Source organism: Amblyomma mixtum, chromosome 3, assembly GCF_055824585.1.
Source record: "Amblyomma mixtum isolate Tamu chromosome 3, ASM5582458v1, whole genome shotgun sequence".
Classification (NCBI taxonomy): domain Eukaryota; kingdom Metazoa; phylum Arthropoda; class Arachnida; order Ixodida; family Ixodidae; genus Amblyomma; species Amblyomma mixtum.
Window position 1 is genome coordinate 213036840 of NC_143014.1, and position 17168 is coordinate 213054007.

The window sequence follows — 17168 nt, forward strand, 5'->3', positions numbered from 1 at the left end:
GCTTCACTCCGGGATTCACGGGCCGGGCCGGGCTCACTAGAGCGATAATTTAGCGGGCCTGGGCCGGGCCCTGGCTTGAAGCCGCAGGCCTGGGCCGGGCTTCAGGTCTCGGGCCCGGGCCGGGCTTAGGCCTCAGATTGAGGCCCGTGCAGTGCTCTAATCGCTAGTCTTTCGGCGATATAGAGGTTCTGATGGAAGACCGTGTTTTGGTACAATGAGCACTCTCACATACTTATATGCAAAAATTTGCGCACCTCACGGCGACTATACCGTTAAGAAATCAGATCAGTCCGGGACAGGCTGGCGGGAGCATGTTCTGACCAGAGGACGCCCGTCGACGAAGAGCGGAGCCGCGCGCGACACGTCCGTGCGCTTTCCCAATCCCCAGCAGAAGAGGCCGTCTCTCCCCCCCGCGCGCTCGCAGCAAAACGCCATCCGTGGCGCTAGTGTCGCTGCGCCGCGAGCGCCCTCCCCTGTTAGTTAAAGTAACACAACTGAGAAGGGTGCGTTGCGGGGGAGCTAACCACAGTTGGGGGTGCATTGCGGGAAAGCGAACCACAGGGGACGAGGGCGTCCCCACAGAGTTTATCCAGACAGCACTTTCCGTAAGCCCTGCGATTAGCAACCTCACAAGCATTTCACACGGGCGTTCAAACCAACTCAGCGGACGTTGTAACACTTGCCTCCCTGAAGCGTAATGCCCAGGATTCCGGCTCGCGCGAAAGCTGACAAACTTCGCCCCTCAAAAGCTTCATTCCTGCGCATACTTGACATGCGGACCCGTTTTGTTAATCTCGTATTCGAAATGCTAAAGACTGAGATGGCTATTATTAGCAGCCAGCTGCAAATATCTTAACTGCAAACAGGCGCCTGACCGTAGTACAATTAAAAAGGTAACTATCAGAAATTAGTTAACCTGCTAGTTAACTTGATTCATTTGTGTTATGATGTCCACCAAAACTCTATAATATGCCGCAAAAGCCATCTTTATGCCTCAGAAAGCCTGTTTTTAAAAGTTAGTAGCGGGATTCCCTGAAACACCCAGTATGGAAACGAACTTACGCGAGAGAACTTTTGTAAATTTTGTTTCTGCTGCTTTGTGCAAAGATTGAGCTATCGGGCTGTTCTGGCAGCCGCAATTCGCAAGTAGCAGTCGTGTCGTTAAAGAAATTGTCATACATATGATAAATTTCTTGCATATAGGCTGTTGACCCCTTTAGGATGGCCAAAAAGTAGCCCATAGAAAGTAGAACTCCTTCAAAGTAGAACGCCTTCAATGGCGACGTTCCTGCAGAAAAAAGCCATTCTTCTGGTTATTGTTTTGTCGCCTTGAATGGAGGCATAACGTAAAATTTTTCGAGTGGGTAGCTCGACACTGTGACTACACTCCTAGGAATTTAGTTCCATGACCTCTCGGCGAAGCAGTGACAGTTATATAGTGCAACATAACATGTCGACAGGGATACCTGTATGTCAGCTGCGTTGATTCGTTGCTGTTGCATTGGGTGCTGGATGGTGCGCTGTCCACGCGAGCGACACATGCAGCAATGCTTCTCAATTTCCACAGGGGTGGTGGTAACAACTTTATTTTGAAGCAAAAAAAAAAACGGTCTTCAAGGGTGGGCTCCTATAGGAGCCCAAGTAGGACAAGTATACTAGTCCAATAGTCCATGGACCTGGGCTTCACGGAAAGCTCTGTCCACTAGCCATGCTTGGCCAGCTGGTTGAGCAACTCGCAGAGCGGCCTCCTATGAACAGGGGGATGGGTTGGGTATGGGGGGAGCTGCCATGAGTTGGGGGCATTCCCACAGGTAGCGTATGGGGGTCGCCTTGGCCGCCCCACATGTTGCGCGGAGTGGGAGGGCCAAGGTAAGGTGGTAGCGACGAAGGAGGTAAGGTGAGATGTAGCAGTTTGTCTGCAGTTGCCGCCTGACCGCACTGTATTTTGAATCTAGTGTATACGGTGAGGTGATGGGAGGGTAAAGTAGCTGTTTTTTGTGATGAGTGGTGATTTGGTGGCATGTGAGTAGTGCCCGCTAGGTTTCCTGCGTGGGTTTGGGTGTCCGATCTTCCGGTGCCCGGGGGGATTGATTGATTGATTGATTGAAAACTTTATTAAAATAATGGAAATTACCGGAGTCTTGGGTGGTCCGCCTATTCCGGCAGCCCAGTGGCCTGCGCCGCAGCGTGGGCCCTGTGAACCAGTCTTCGTTGCCGGTCGGGGTCCTCGCTGTGCAGAATGACCTCCCACTGCTCCAAATTGGGATTCTGAAGTCTGCCTATGGCAGGATTGAACTGGCATGCCCACACCATGTGAAAAGCTGTCGCTATTTCTCCGCAGTGTGGGCACTCTGGTTTGTAGAGTGAGGGGTACCATTGGTGGAGTTTAAGTGGAGTTACGAGAGTGTCTGTTTGTAGTCGGCGAAGGGTGTGTTCTTGTGCCTTGTCTAGAGTTTTGTGAGGTGTGGGGTATGTCTGACGGGCCTGTCTGTAAGCCTGTAGGTGTTCGGCGAAGCTCATTATGGGCTGTGTAACGTGTTCCTCTGTCTCGTCGGCTTGGGGGGGGGGGGGGGGGTAACCCCGGTATAAAAGAGCTCGGGCGAGCCGGTGTTCCGTGTGCCCTGGAAACCATATGATTGAGGCTTGATTAGGAGGATGTCTGGCTAAGAGTGTGAGACCTGATTGATGGATTAGTCCTTTAAAGGACTAATCCATCAATTGTTTATATTTCTGCAGGAATTTTGTGAATATGTGAGTACATTAACGTTTGGGTTGGTAGCTAGTGCTAGCGCAATGGCTGCCTCCTCTGCGTGAGTGGGGTTCGACGTGCGCACTGACGCGCAGTTGATCAGTTTGCCCTCGGGATTCTTTATGGCGATGGTCATCCGTTCTCCGGCTGCATCCATGGACGTAGAACGTGTCAGGGCGGCTATCCCATTTCTTGAGCAGGCTTTCGGCTCTGGCTTTTCTTCTCTCCGCGTTAAATGTGGGATGCATATGTCTGGGTATTTGATGGGCATAGTAAGTTCTCGGGCCAGCGCATGAACGCGCTGATCAAAACGGGGGTCGAGGCATGCCCAGAAACCCACTGAGGATTATATCTTGGATAAGCGGGCGCCCTGATGCAAGAATGCGTTGGGCGGTTGATGTGATAATGCTTTGCTGATATCGACGGTTCGCAGCTTTGGAGCCGGCGCAGATTTCCCTGATGTTGGGATCTTTTGCAGCGTGTATGAGCGCCAACGCGATGACAGCGCCCTCAGCCTATTGGCGTAGTGAGTGGCTGCAGCCTCAATGGTGCCATCCTCTAGGCGGCGACAGCGGTACAATAGCCTGGTATATGTGTTGAGTCACGACGTAGAGAATGTCGGGTCTGCCTTTGTAGTGTTTGGTTGGTGTAATATTCAGCTTGGGCCTGGCGTCTGCCCTTGTGTAGCTCGGGGTTCATAATTCTGGGTAGATGTCTGATGCTCAGTTGGCCCTGGATGTCACGTGGGAAGATTTGATAGTTGGAGGCTGGTGAGCCTGTGGTGGGGGCCAGGTGGAGATGCCATAGGTGTTGGCCGGTTTCTGTGCGGGTTAGTCGAAGTGTGTAGTTTCTTCGTTTGGCTTCGAGTAGTTCCGGATAGTGTATGCAAGGTGTTTCAGGGAAGTAAAAATAGGGCTTGAGGTAGAGAAATTTTTTGCGGCATAGTAATGGCGCAAGTCTAAAAACAGGCGAATCATATGTTAACTAGTAAAACGATCAACTAAACTGCCATAGTTAACTTTTTAACTATTACTATTACTATTTTAACTATTATTTTTAACTATTCCCCTAAACATTTGACCAACACTGTTCCCACTTCGAGTTATTGATCAATTCGCTCTCGCCCTATCATAAGCTTGCCGTCCCGGTTAGCTCTATTGGTAAAGCGACTGCTCCGGTGAAGCGGTGGTCCCGGGTTCGAACCCCGGACCAGGACGAATTTTTCTTTAACTACGAAGTTTCTGAGAAAGCTGTATAGCTTTTCTTTGTAGCCGTATGGCTGCGCTTGGGTGGATGCCAATGAGTAATTACTCCCTTATTACAAATCTACTCCACCTTGGGGGATTCCCCTAAACATTTGACCAACTATTACCGATATACGCCTGATTAAAATTAGAGATTTGTACCTTCCAGTTAGTAATAGCCATACCAGTTTTTAGAATTTCAAAAACGCGATTAGCCTCACCGCTGTGGCTCAAACAATTTGGGCCATTTCTCGCGCCATTCGAAAACCGCGCGCCTGCGGGGAACGCAAAGCAACGTCAGACGCACGTACCAAGTGACAATCGCTGCCCCGCCCGGTCCTTTCATTGAAGGCTGTTCAGCGAGTTTTGCTTCCTCAGTTCTAACTTTACGAGCCACGAATCGGTCTGACCACCTGATAGCACCCTGGCAATCACGTGAACGGTTAGGCCGGAGATCTGCATCTCGCGGGGTTACAGCAGCGATGGCGTTGCGCTGGAGCACCCGCCTCGTATGCGGGATGCATACTTTGGGCTTCAATCCCAGGCCTGGCGGGAACCCACCGGTTTCCTAATGGGCATATAGAAGCGTCCCCCGCATGTGCTGAGTGGTGAAAAGTTATAAAAGATGCCGCACGGCACCGTGGTGCACTGGAACTACCAGAGGCATACATCTATTCAGTCTAAGTGTCCGCTACAGATCCAGGCCATAACAAAGATATCGCCGGGACAGAACAAAAATCAGTCTGAGCGCGTTTAGCGGGCACTCTCTGGGTTTGAACAGCAGCTACCGATATCCCTCGAAAGGGAAGCACATAACAGTTGCATCCTGCCAGTGCTCACGTATTGGGCTGGGAACTGGAGGCCAGCGCTTGAAATTTGATTGAGAACGGGGCGCAGCGAGCTATATGGAAAGGATAATGATTGGGGTAGTGTCATGAGACAGAAAGAAGCGTGAATTAGAGAACATACTTGAGTCAATGATTTTCTAGTGGGAATCGTAAGAGGATGGAACGGACTTTTACAACACATATGCTTGTATCCCCCCCCCCCCCCCCCCCCCTATATAATACCCTCGCACGAGGGCCCTTAGGGGTATTGTAAATAAATAAATATGCAGTGCCAACAACAGATAAAATATGATCTGCGCAGGGAAACATACTTGGGGTTAGCAGAGAGTTAGGCGGACAAGTGAGACTGGGAACTTTGCTGCCATGGCTGTCACAGGACAGGACCAATTGGAGGTCAGTGGGAGAAGCCCTTGTTTTGCAGTGGACGCATCCTGACTGATGATAGCGGGAGAACATAGCAGTCATTTGCAAGCTTCCGCTTTCCACGTTGCTTTTTGCACCGGCATAGAGGTTTGTGGCTTGCGCCTCCCGCACAGTTCATACTCGCTTGTGTGACTCTAGTTCGAAGCTTCCGCATGCCTTGTGGTTTTCTCCCATATCTGGTGTATTCAGCTTTGCTTCTCAACTTCCAGACTACTGGAAGAATGCCATCCTGTACCGTTCTGCTCAGCTCTGTATCTTAAAGGTGGAGTTTCAAACATTAGCAGGGTTGTATTTTAAGCACCACACAGGCGCTCTGTGTTGTGTTCGTCTTCTATGTGTTACCCTGCCTTGCCTCGCCGAAACACTCTTTTAGTGAGTTTAACGCATTCTTGCGCATGCTGAGCACACTAATTTTGATACCGAAGTCGTATACTGTGGCGCCTGGTAATCTGGTCTTTATCGATACACGTTTACCAGATGTGAGTGCTTACGCGTGTGTGTGCTCGTATTTAAAACAGGAAAAGCGGATGCTTCTTCCAGACACAAAAGTCTTAATATGGGAACACAGCTGCAGGTTGTAGTCCCGTGTAACGTAAGTGAATGGGTTTCCAAAAAAATGATTAAAAAGACCCTCGGACTTTCCGTCGTCCTGCAGAGCGAACGAACAAATGACGGCGATGGCAGCGCATCCCCTGCCTCCATTCCTTGAAAACGCCCTCGTGGATAACACTCTTGTTGGGCAGAAGGTGAACGCGAGTTTCTGGTGAGAAGCTGGTTCTTCGCCGAGTCAGTCTGGGAGCTCTTGCACGTTCTACAACTCTCCAAAGAGATAGGCTTTCACGAACTTTATTGATCAGTTTGAAATTGGTACGTAAATAATTAATTAGTTCAGTGCAACGTGATCAAAATATCTGTTTGCCATACTATATGCGGCCGTCACGCTGCTCCAGCGTATATTTTGCAAGCTTTGGCTGGTGCATTAAGGATAGTTGCCGGGCCAGTGCTTTGGATGGTGCTTACGTTGGACACCGTCCAACGGGTCCAGGCGTCTCCACCCGCACTGATGGAAGCGCTCGCTCGCAGGGCTGGAATGACGTGAGCTACCACGGCTGCCCGCAGATCCGCACTCCAAACATCGACGCCCTGGCCTGGAACGGGATCCGGCTGCGTCGCTACTACGCGCAGCCGCTTTGCACGCCGTCCAGGGCAGCGCTGCTGAGCGGCCGCTACCCGCTCAACCTGGGTATGCCAGCATGCCGAGGCGCGGCAACCAACTGCCGGCAAGTCGCGGACGGTGCCTTGATGCCCGAGCGGCAGCGGCGCTGGCCCATCGGGGCACCCTATAGTCGTTGCGGTCCCGGATCATCCCAAACATGTAAAAAGCGACCGCATAATGAATCGGCCGAAACCAGTCGTGCGACGTACAGGTATACACAAGTCGCCGATGATGGCGACAATGATGACAGCGTTCACCACTGTCAGGAGCCAAACTTGTGGTAGACAATTTGGCTTATCGAGGACGTACATGGTTTGAACGAGCCTGCACGGGTACTCCTAGCTGTCGCCACTGGGTGGCTATTTTTCCGACTGCCCATGAAAATCCAGGGCCGGTCTGGACACGCGCGTGAAAGCGCGCGCGTCGAGACCGGCCGTGGAACGTCAACGCTGGGCCGACGAGGCCGCGTGCTTTTTAAAAGTGTGAGATTCGTAGGTTGGGCCTCGGACGGGCTCTGAACACTCCGCCTGAGAAGCAAACTTAGGCGCCGTACCGCAAACGCTGTCAGTACGCGTGGGCGGTGAGCAGCGTTCAAGTCGCATCCACTCCTGCATGCCGCAGTGCCTCAGCGGCTGTAGCGTTCTCCTGCTGAGCACTAGCTGGAAAACTGGCTTTGAAGAAAGGAAATGGTGCAGTAATGGTCTCACATCTCGGTGGGCATCGGAACCGCGCCGTAAGGGAACGGAGGAAGGTGGGAGTGAAAGAAAGAGATGCCGTAGTGGAGGGCTTTGCGTTTCGCCTGCATCGAAACGCGGCCACCGAGACCGGGTTCGAACCCACAAGCTGGAGTTTTTGGTTTCGGCTACCTAACAGATGGCCAGTATGGCCGCTTTTTGGCAGCGACGGCGATATGCACTGAAGCCAGTGGCCGAATTTTTGGTGCCCATGGAGCACGGGGAAAGGCCGCGGGCACATGTCTGTTCGGCTTATCGCCGCGTGCTCTGGCATGCACCGCTGGTGCCACGCGCTGCACGCCAAAAAGGGCGCCCGTGACGTCACGTGATATCCCCCTCCCCCGGGGGATATCACGTGACGTCACGGGCGGGTGTTCTGAAGCATTCTGAAGTCATCGAATGCGGCGTTGGGTGCTGGTGTAGCGTAGGGACGTAAAAATCCGCAAAATTTAAGTTATGCCACACTTCGTCCAACAACGACGTTGCGGTGACGCTAAACTTAATGCCATAATGTTAGTTTTAGAGCCTCTGACGTTAACCTACCATTCCTTTACATTTCGCATAGACGTTATGGAAAAAATATACCAAGCTGTAAAATATTGCACGATAAGAAGAAAAACGTGCATAAACAAGTAGCAGCAAAGCCAATGTGTAAGACAAACAGAATATGAAGGAGAGAAAAAATGAAAGGGAGCAAGCAAACCAATGGGCACTTCAGTGCACAGTATCTGTACGCGATGCCTATGCAGGACTGCAGCACTCGGTCATCTACAACGAGGAGCCTAGGGGACTTCCGCTGTCGACTACGCTGTTGCCCCAGTGGCTGGCCAAGCTGGGGTACGTCACCCACATTCTGGGAAAGGTAAGCATCGAAAGATACCAGCGCCATCTGCGGGCTATGCCTGCACACTTCGTGCGGCTTTGTCTGTTTTTCCGGTCTTATGTCGGCTGTAATGTTCAGAAAAAGAATGGTCAAATGCTCGTTTTACTGGAAGGTGGGCCGGTTTCATGGCTTTTGGCCTCTGATTTACTCTGACGTCATATGGCTACGGCGTGCGGGGTGCGTAGCACGAGGCGCGTGCTGTCACTGAGTCGCTAGCTGCTGTGGCCAAGATGATGGGTCCCCGAGGCAGTATGCTGAAATCTACACCCTTAAAGTTGCATCATGTCTATAGCTCCACCTTTTCACCCCCTTAAAGGGTGCAAACTACGGATGTCAAACCCATACTGGGGGGTGAGATAGTTGGAACTGTGCCCTTTTCACCAGTGCACCAATTTTTAGGCCGTGATTGCTTTAAATATGACACTGATTAATAATTTTGGCCCATTATTTCGGACTCTTAGGCCCATTCACAATAGCGAGCCGCAGAGGTTGTGGGACCATTTTGGTCGAAAAGCGACAGTCTCAATTGGACTCACTGGGCGAAAAGCTGTCGAAGGCCAGTCGCACGCTGCTTGATTTTATGCTTTGCGACTGCGAGTCGTCAACCGTTAACTAATCAGCGGCGCCGCGGAAGTGAACAGCACCTTGTTACGGTTTCTCGCTGCCGGTAACACTCAAGATCGACAGCTCTCATTCCTAGCGAGACCCATTCGGGAAAGCGACCCGCTGGTCGCGCTTGAAATTGTGAATGTTGCTGCACGGAGTCAAGCCTCTCCCTGGTCGCAAGTGACAGCCCTTCGCTCGCTTGTGACTGGGCTTTTGGAATGACGCTGAACAGCCCCTACGAAAAAAAAAAAAAACAGACGCTCGCTCACAGCTTCTTTAAAAAAGACGTGCCAGCTTGACTGATGCATTTTCACAAAGAGAACTTGCGTGCAGGAGAAAAACTTGTCGACCACGCCTATCTCAAGCAGATGATTGACAGAGATGTCGCACAATTGAACGCAAACTATGTATCGCTGAACAGCTCTCATGTTGCTCATGACATGATATGTTCAGCATAGCGAACGTACTTTCAGCAACGACAACGAAAAGGTGCACTGTATCGCTATTCTATAGGCTGTCTCATGATTCATGAAGCATGCTTTAGTTTAGTACATGTTATCATGTATATAGTCAGGGACGGAAGTTGACGGCGGGCAAAAGTATTGTTCGCAGTAAGGAAAACTAGTCCACTGAAAGCCCCATAGGAATTACGTAAGGGACATGCGTTCTCCATCCTTGGCAAGAGTGCCGTCGGGAGTACTCGTCCGCTCGGAAGTTCTCGCCAGCCGAAGGCTGCATGAAAGCGGACGTCGGGGAATGACCGGGGAAGGTTCGACACCATTGTGTGCGCACGCACGTGGCTATCTGGCACCGCGAAGAGCAGGCCGGCAGACGGGCACCAAGGGCAGCTCTCCTTGACTTTTGTGAGAATATCGATTTTACAGATGTAAAACCTGGTGTGAAAATGGTGTTCAGTGTGGGCGGTGCCGAACCACTAGCTCGCTGCAGTAACGTCCGCGCGACGCGTTTGCATCATAAACGTGGACCTATACACACAATGGGAACAGTCTACTCTCTTTTATTAGAAAATCTGAGAACCTATTTTTTCGCCCTAATTTTCTATACGTTCGCAATACCGAAATATTGCGGCAGAGGCTCAGGTGCTGACTAGCAGTCAACTGCAAAAATGTGCGTCTTAACGTGTGGCAGGCGGCTGGATATTTGTTCCTCATAGTGCTCTGGTGAAAATGCTTAACACTTGTCCGCCTTCGTTTCTCGTACCACTTGCCCAAACGGTACTATAGCTCCACAGGTCGATCTCGTACTTTGGTACTCTGTTTTCTGTTGTATACACGCCACAACACAATACCTCGTATACCCATATTCTGCTTCGGCAGGGCCGCTTCTGCCAGCGCAAAGATGCCGCCTCCTGCAACGTGAAGCGCGTAGCGGGTCGAAGACGAGGACAGATAGAAGGTACACAAACTCACAACGCCATTGTGTGTGTCAGTACCGTTTATCTTTCCTCGTCTTTGTCGCGGACTGCTGCGCCACGGCTGGACTGGAGGGCGCGCCAGTCCGGCCATGGCTACGTCCCGCTAGTTATACGGCTCGGCGCTAGGGTAGGAGCACAGCGCTGTCGCGTGCTCAAGCACGAGTTCTGAGTATGGGACATCGGAGTGCGCGTGCGAACTGCCTTCCCCGGTTACTGGACAGCGCAGTCGCCGCGCTTCGTAACGGCAAACACCAGGTTTCGCCCTTTCCTCACCGCTCAAAAGCCCCTGCTAGTTCTTTCGCATTGTTTCATGTTTGTCCGCAAACTGACCGAACAGCGTGCGGAGGCTTTCACTCGGCCTTCGGCTTTGCTATTGTTTTTACCAGTAGCACTTTATCCGTGTCCAAGGGCGAAGGTCACGAGTGAATGTGTGCATAAGCTTGTGAAGCGGAGCGGCAATGACGATTACCTGTCCTTGTGTTGTTTGAAAGCACAACGATTATTCTAGCTTCTGAGACCTATGCAGTCCGTTAGCTCGTTCCCAAGGCAAACGTAGCACGTTAGTACTTTTATACTAGCCTGTGTCTTTTGTATCGCCAAACTATGGAAGGTGCGTTCGTGTTTCAATTAGTGTGTGCAAAAGCGAGGCCCATATTTTTCCTCGTTTGTTTAAGGCCATAGTTACCTAATTCGTCGTCGTTTAAGCGTACACAATCTGTGCCGCCCAAAATGAAGGAGAGTGAAAGTAAACCGCATGTTCAGTGCAGTATGTGCAGTGCACATACGTGCATGTGTACATACATTGCTCTAGTGAATTGTATTTCCTCCAACTTGAAAGGAGGAGGCGTATGCAGCGCCGACACTGATCGAGGTTTTTCAGGACTGTATCAGGCATGCGTACAGACGTCTTGTCCCGTCTGACGTACTGTGCAGGAAGTATACTCTGGCCGCATGCGGCTGTTGACGATCAACATGCCATTCATTTCAGTGGCACGTCGGTTTCTGCAAAGAGGAGTACACACCTACGATGCGAGGCTTCCAGCGGCACGTGGGCTTCTGGGGAGCCTACGTAGACTACTATAAGCACGAAAAGGACTACCTCGGGGTAAGATGACCACCTCCAATACAACTGATGACTGCGTTTGCGTATGGACATCCCTTTGCGTCTATAGATGTCGCTGAGTTCATCTTCCGTGCCGTGGCAGTACAAATGGGACAAATGATTTTTCAGTCTTGATTGCGATGTACCTTTAGGTTACGGGTTGCCCTGAACCAAGAAAAGTATTAGATGAAGATGCGCGTAATGGTGCCGTGCTGCTGGCGAGCGGAAATGCCTCTCGAGCTTCAACAAAAAAATTTGGTTTGGACTTGTTGGTCGCTCGTAACGAATGTCCAGCGAGCAGTGCAAAGTAAGGAAAGCGCACAAGAAAACACTCACCACACGTCTGCCTTGAGTGTCTTCTTTGTTGCGTCTCTTGAGCTGCTCTCCTGGGCTCTCGAGAATCTGACCTCTTTTTAACGCGATAGCGGTAAGGGTCCCGTGTCGTGAAAAGTCTGGCGTCGTCCCGGTGGAGAAATCCCGATGGAAGCAAATAAGTAATAAAATTCAAGGACGGTTCAAAGAATGTTCGGACGGATGCCAAATTTCTCAGGGAGGTTCCTGTAGCCGAACTAATTGAGCTGAGAAGTAAATTAGGTTAATTCGGGTTTGGGTGTCAATCGAACGGAGAACCTTCGGATTGCGAGATGGGCATGCTACCCATAGGTTTCGAAGGCTCGGTGGTTCAAGCTGAATGAAGGTGCCCTAATGAATGCGTTGCGGTCTTTAACTCGGTGAACTATGTTATACAGACATGTACTGATGCGTACATGAGTAATTACGAGTATGCGAATTAGGTAACTGAGTAGGCGATGCGAACCGGACCCGATAACGCTTTAGCGTTCTCTTCTTAAGCTTAAGCTGAACCGTTCCCAATTTTTTTTTTGTTTTTGCCGCAAAATGCGTACGACCTGGCGGGTGTTCAACCGGACGCATACTTCTTCCTTGCATGCATACCGAGCGGGATCTCAGTTTGGTCTGCAGTGTGTCCACGTATAAGTGCCCAACAACACGCTTAGGCTGCGTACATGCGGGTTGTATGGAACTCATGGCCGAGATAACATAACGATTACGTTCCGATTCTATTATATGTTGATTCTTTTCGATGTCTCACATTACTCCAAGCGACGGCACGTCCCACCTCTTGCATTATTAGCCAATCTGTTGCAATCTGTTAGTCGGCGCAACAGACAATGACGACGGAATAGAACCCAAAGTAAACGGATTGTCACGCTGTACTGGCATTTTAATTTAGGTTTTTATTTTAAAAATTGTGAGAGTCGTCGATGTGGTCTGTTGTTTTGGATTGTACAGCAAGGCGGACAATATTTGCCTCATATGGATCAATAATTAGACAATTAATTAACGTAAGTTTACTAACAAGCTTTTTCTACTTGATTTTAGGGGACACGGCCACAATGCGAAATCGATTACTGTCACCATCGATGGTGAGCTCTGTTTTTTAAGTTTTCTTAATCGGCAATGTGGTTCTAAATATCGAACGTCAAAAGTATACGCATTTGAAAGCTTGTTGAGTTGGCTTTTCCGCTTTACTTAATTATAAAATGGCGTCGGTGCGCGGGGTATCGCCACCGAAATCAAGTTAACTTCATCTAGTTCATCAAATACACCAACTGTGCCTGTATTTTTGCATAAGACGCTATTTTATATATGCGCAATGTGGAAAAGCCAACTCAATTAGCTTTTAAATTCCTCAATTTGATATTATTTCGAACCACATTGCCGATTAAGGAAATTTAAAAACAGCTCACCATCGATGTTGACAGCCATCGATTTCGCAATATAACCGTGCCCCCTAAAATCAAATACAAAAAAAATATTAGTTAATTTGTTGTATAAAAACTGAACGTTTAATGCAAAACACTAGACTAGCTACGCTGTTTGAGGAGGCTTCAGACCTGACAGACCGTCGTTTGTATCCCAAACACTCGTTACGTCTGTTCGCTTCTTCTCAGCACAGCAAAAGAAGTCAGCTACAGGTATGCGCGCCACTCCTCTGCTGCAGCAAGAATTGGCATGCCCTACGAGAGCGCTTCCTCACACGGCCACTGTGGAGTAAAAATGTATGGCATCGCTTCGGGGAACATGGCGCTGGGAAGAACAGACTGGTGGCCAGACGTCTAAACGTTCCGTGTGGCATGCGCTTGTGCACGTGAGCTTGCCGCGTCTGTTGCACGTAGAGTATACACGTTGGGTGCTCCCTCAAGCGTTCCGGCGCTAGCCGAAAGTGTTGCATTTACAATGAATTACTGTAATTTTTTTTTTTAAAGTGGTCGCACCGAATTACGAACGCCTTCTTTTTCAGCCCACCCGGTCCCCAGGGCTGGATATGAGAAGGGATTTCCTTCTAGCACGCAATGACACTGGGAGGTACCTCACTCAGCTTTTAACGGAGGAGGCTGTGGCTGTGATAGAAGGCCATCCGGACGACAAGGTAACGTGGACGTCATTTGATATATAGCCTGCAAATACCATGCCGACCCCGCGACAAATAAGCGGTTACAGTGTTTTGCGCTGAGTATACATCTGTTGATTAGCTTTGCCTTAACGGGTGCTGCTTCCCGACGTTGTTTCACAGCCTTTGTTTTTGTACCTGGCACACCTAGCTCCCCACTCGGCCGGTCCCCGAGATCCTTTGCAAGTGCCTGACAAGTATGTCGAGCAGTACCGAGATATCGGGTCCCCCGAAAGAATGAAGTACGCAGGTGAGTCGAAGAAGCACGGCGCACTAAACGACGTTGATGAATCTATATGGTTGTCGAATGTACGAAAGTTCTCGCACGCGCGAACGTGCGTCGAGTCATCAGCGCACGCGAACGTTTATTTCCAAATTCTTCCTCCTCGAATAGCTTCTCTCTGTCATACAGATCCTTTAATTATGAAGTTCATTATGCGCTGTCGAGTGAACAAAATGGCTAAAGTGTGATTAAAGCTTTCTTAAAGCGAGTGGGCGTCTTTCTCTTTCTAGAGCTCCATTCTAGCATATAGAAGAACAAAGGAGCACTTGGTACTTAGATATGCGAATGTTTTGCCATACGGAAAGCTTTCAGTAACGAATCTAGTTAGCAGTAAATGCAAAACGGCGTCTAGTTCTGCATCTGCAGACGCTCGCTCCAAAGTAAGATGGTTTTGTTGGTCGAAACAAAAATGTAAAATGTCTTATTTATAGCCGTTATACGCATCAGCGAAATTAAACTACGTTTCATTGGTCCAATTGATTAGCTTTTGCTTACACTCTCTGTAAACACAAGCGCGTGGACACACAAACTTATTTTACATGGTATAAGACTTGGGCGACAGCCTCACCGACAGACAACTGCGCTCGCTTCAGGGTCTTGAGCTATAGCTTTTCCTTCGGGAATATTGTGCGATCTCAGAACTTCATGATTAATTAAGCCGTATACAATTAACCCACGACTTTCTGCAGTAAAATACTGACACTGGGATTTCATATGTGCAGGAAAAAAAAACGCATTGCTACGAAACAGCGCGCAACGATGACAGACAAGAAAGGAGAGGACACACAAAAAGGCGCTGTGCTATTAACTGAGGTTTATTCGGAAAAACTTCCTTTAAACATCGCTGTTCTGCACGTCAAGTGGTTACACAACACGTGGAAACGGACAAGCAGTCTTTGTAAAATGTCACTGATCTGCAAGTCAATGAGTTACACTACATGTGGCAATGGTCAATCAAGATTTAACAAAAAGTGTCAATAAAAGCGAATTCCTTCTCATGCAAGGTCAATGTTGAGCTGATATAACGCACGAGTCTCCGAATTTTTTTACCTGGAACAGATTGTTTTATCTCGGTGCCTGAATAACACGACAGTCCTATCGAAAAATTGCGAACGCCCTTGGCATGAGTTGCAATGCTCAGCTATAGTTTCCTGAAAGCTCGACTTGAGAAGGGACGGAAATGCTCCCATAGTCGCTTATTGAGGCACCGACCCGCCTAGCCTATATATGGTCTTCCGCACGACAGCGAAATGCACTACACCTACGGAGCATGTGACATATTTAAACTGGTGCCGAATACATCCCGCATTGGCTTGTGACTCAGCTCTTCTGTGGGCCCGCGCGCAGATCTGTCCAAGCTTCCTTGGAACGGAAACCAAAACTTGTACGCCGTACCTAGATCCTATTTTTTTCAAGCGATTTGTCATTCGATGGAAGTAGGGCACCACTGCATAATTTCGTTTTGAAGTGAAAGATTCACTACGGGACCTCGGGTTTCGCGACGCTTGCGGTTTTCACCTTCAAATGGCCTTCAGCTTCGAAAGCAAAGCAAAGGCGCGTAACTGCGCTCTTGGAACAGTGGACACCTCAGTCGTGATTTAAGCTACGTGGCGGTAGTGACATATGTGCGCTGCATGCCTTGGCATTGGCACCGTTGTGGCAGAAACGCAGCACTGAAACCATGGGCATCCCGCTTTCATTGTGTTCATTGGCGTTGGCGTTTAAGGAAAGGAAGTGCGCATATAACTGGCTCCCTGGGTCAGTGGACGCCTGAATCGCGCTTATATACGTGGGGTGATGAGAGAGATGTGGGCTGCATATGCGTTAGCGCTGACAACGTTGTGGCAGACACGTTAGGTGAACAAGCTCTGGCGATAAACCATTAAGTGCCACCTGCCAGGGTGGCAGGGTGGGTCGCTGCTCATGCAGTGTCCGGGACGCACGCTGCAGACGCCAAGCCGCTTATAGTTGCCCGATACGCCATAGCTTTCGCACTCCAACCAGGTTCAGCAGTAGTTGAACCGCAGCTAATTTTTTTATTTTGGTTCAACTTCAGGGGCACCTGTCCGATCTTTTCTGGCACGTTTTAGCAAACTCTTGCTCACCCACATCAAGACGGAGAGCGGAAACCCGGCGTTTATCAATCTCGCCATTTGGGTCTGAAAGCTGCTTTCAGTGGTTGTCGAGGCGGCACACTTGCCTACATGAAGATGCGCTGAAGGTTTTTGAGTGTGCATGGGTGTGTTCTTCACGTTGGAACTGAAACTGAAACGTTGAAACTCAACCGAACGACCACACGTGTTGAGCGTACGAGCCCCGGACAGCAAAACCCTTGCTCGACTAGAGGTCTGCTCACCCGAAACTTGTAAAAAGAGACATTGCGGTTACGTGTTTAGGGTCGGCCATTTTTTCCGAAATTTTCCGAAAAATAATTTTTTTTTTTTCCGAATAAACCTCAGTTAACAGCACAGCGCTATGTTGCGTGTCCTCGCCTTTCTTGTCTGTCGTCGTTGCGCGCTGCTCCGCAGCAATGAATCCATACCAACTCGCCCAATTACCCGTTCTAGCAAAAAAAAAAAAAAAAAACGCATCGTACTGTAAAATAAAGGCCATTTTATTTTAAAGTTCTCAGGAAAGACTGCGGTTGTGTGCTCGTATCCTATAAACAGGATTTCGCTCGTTCTAAAGGCATTTGTGCAATTTGCACGGGTGCGTAGGGTACCCGCTCAGTCGCAGAAAAACGCGCTTCTGTTCTCAATTGACTCCCGAGACAGCAGACTGAGCGCGCGCGGCCCAGTCGCGAGCCAGGCGCCGCAACAGCAAAGAATTCCTGGTATGCCGCAGCTATGGGCTAACAAAAAGGGCTCGACACATACGTGTCAGAGACGCCAAATTCCACAAGTAAATACATTATCCCTCCATCCCTGTACTTGCTTGCTGTCGCTTCTCGCTCCCTTTCCCCTTTCTGTCCTCTCCCTGTCCCTTTTACTTCCTATCGCTGCATCTCAGGGGCTTTTAGATACGATTGCAGATGCAGCGGCAGCAAATATCTTTTCCTTCCTTTTGCACTATTTTTTAACAAGCACGGCACTCACGAAACACGTGGTGCAAGCAAAAAGGGCAGCGAAGGAGGACATTAGCGTCGTCAGCATATCTTACAGAGGTGAATATA

General features: G+C 49.6%; 1 protein-coding gene across 2 annotated transcripts in view; it reads left to right on the forward strand.

The window, feature by feature from the left end:
- The window catches only part of LOC149353562 (arylsulfatase B-like), a 28244-nt gene that overhangs the window by 5390 nt on the left and 5686 nt on the right, over window positions 1–17168 (forward strand). For both annotated transcript variants that reach the window (XM_089582655.1, XM_089582656.1), the window contains exons 2-6: window positions 6348–6507; window positions 7964–8076; window positions 11127–11243; window positions 13564–13692; window positions 13837–13963. In XM_089582655.1, the coding sequence (XP_089438781.1) occupies window positions 6348–6507; window positions 7964–8076; window positions 11127–11243; window positions 13564–13692; window positions 13837–13963 (646 nt within the window). The remainder of the gene's footprint in view (window positions 1–6347; window positions 6508–7963; window positions 8077–11126; window positions 11244–13563; window positions 13693–13836; window positions 13964–17168) is intronic.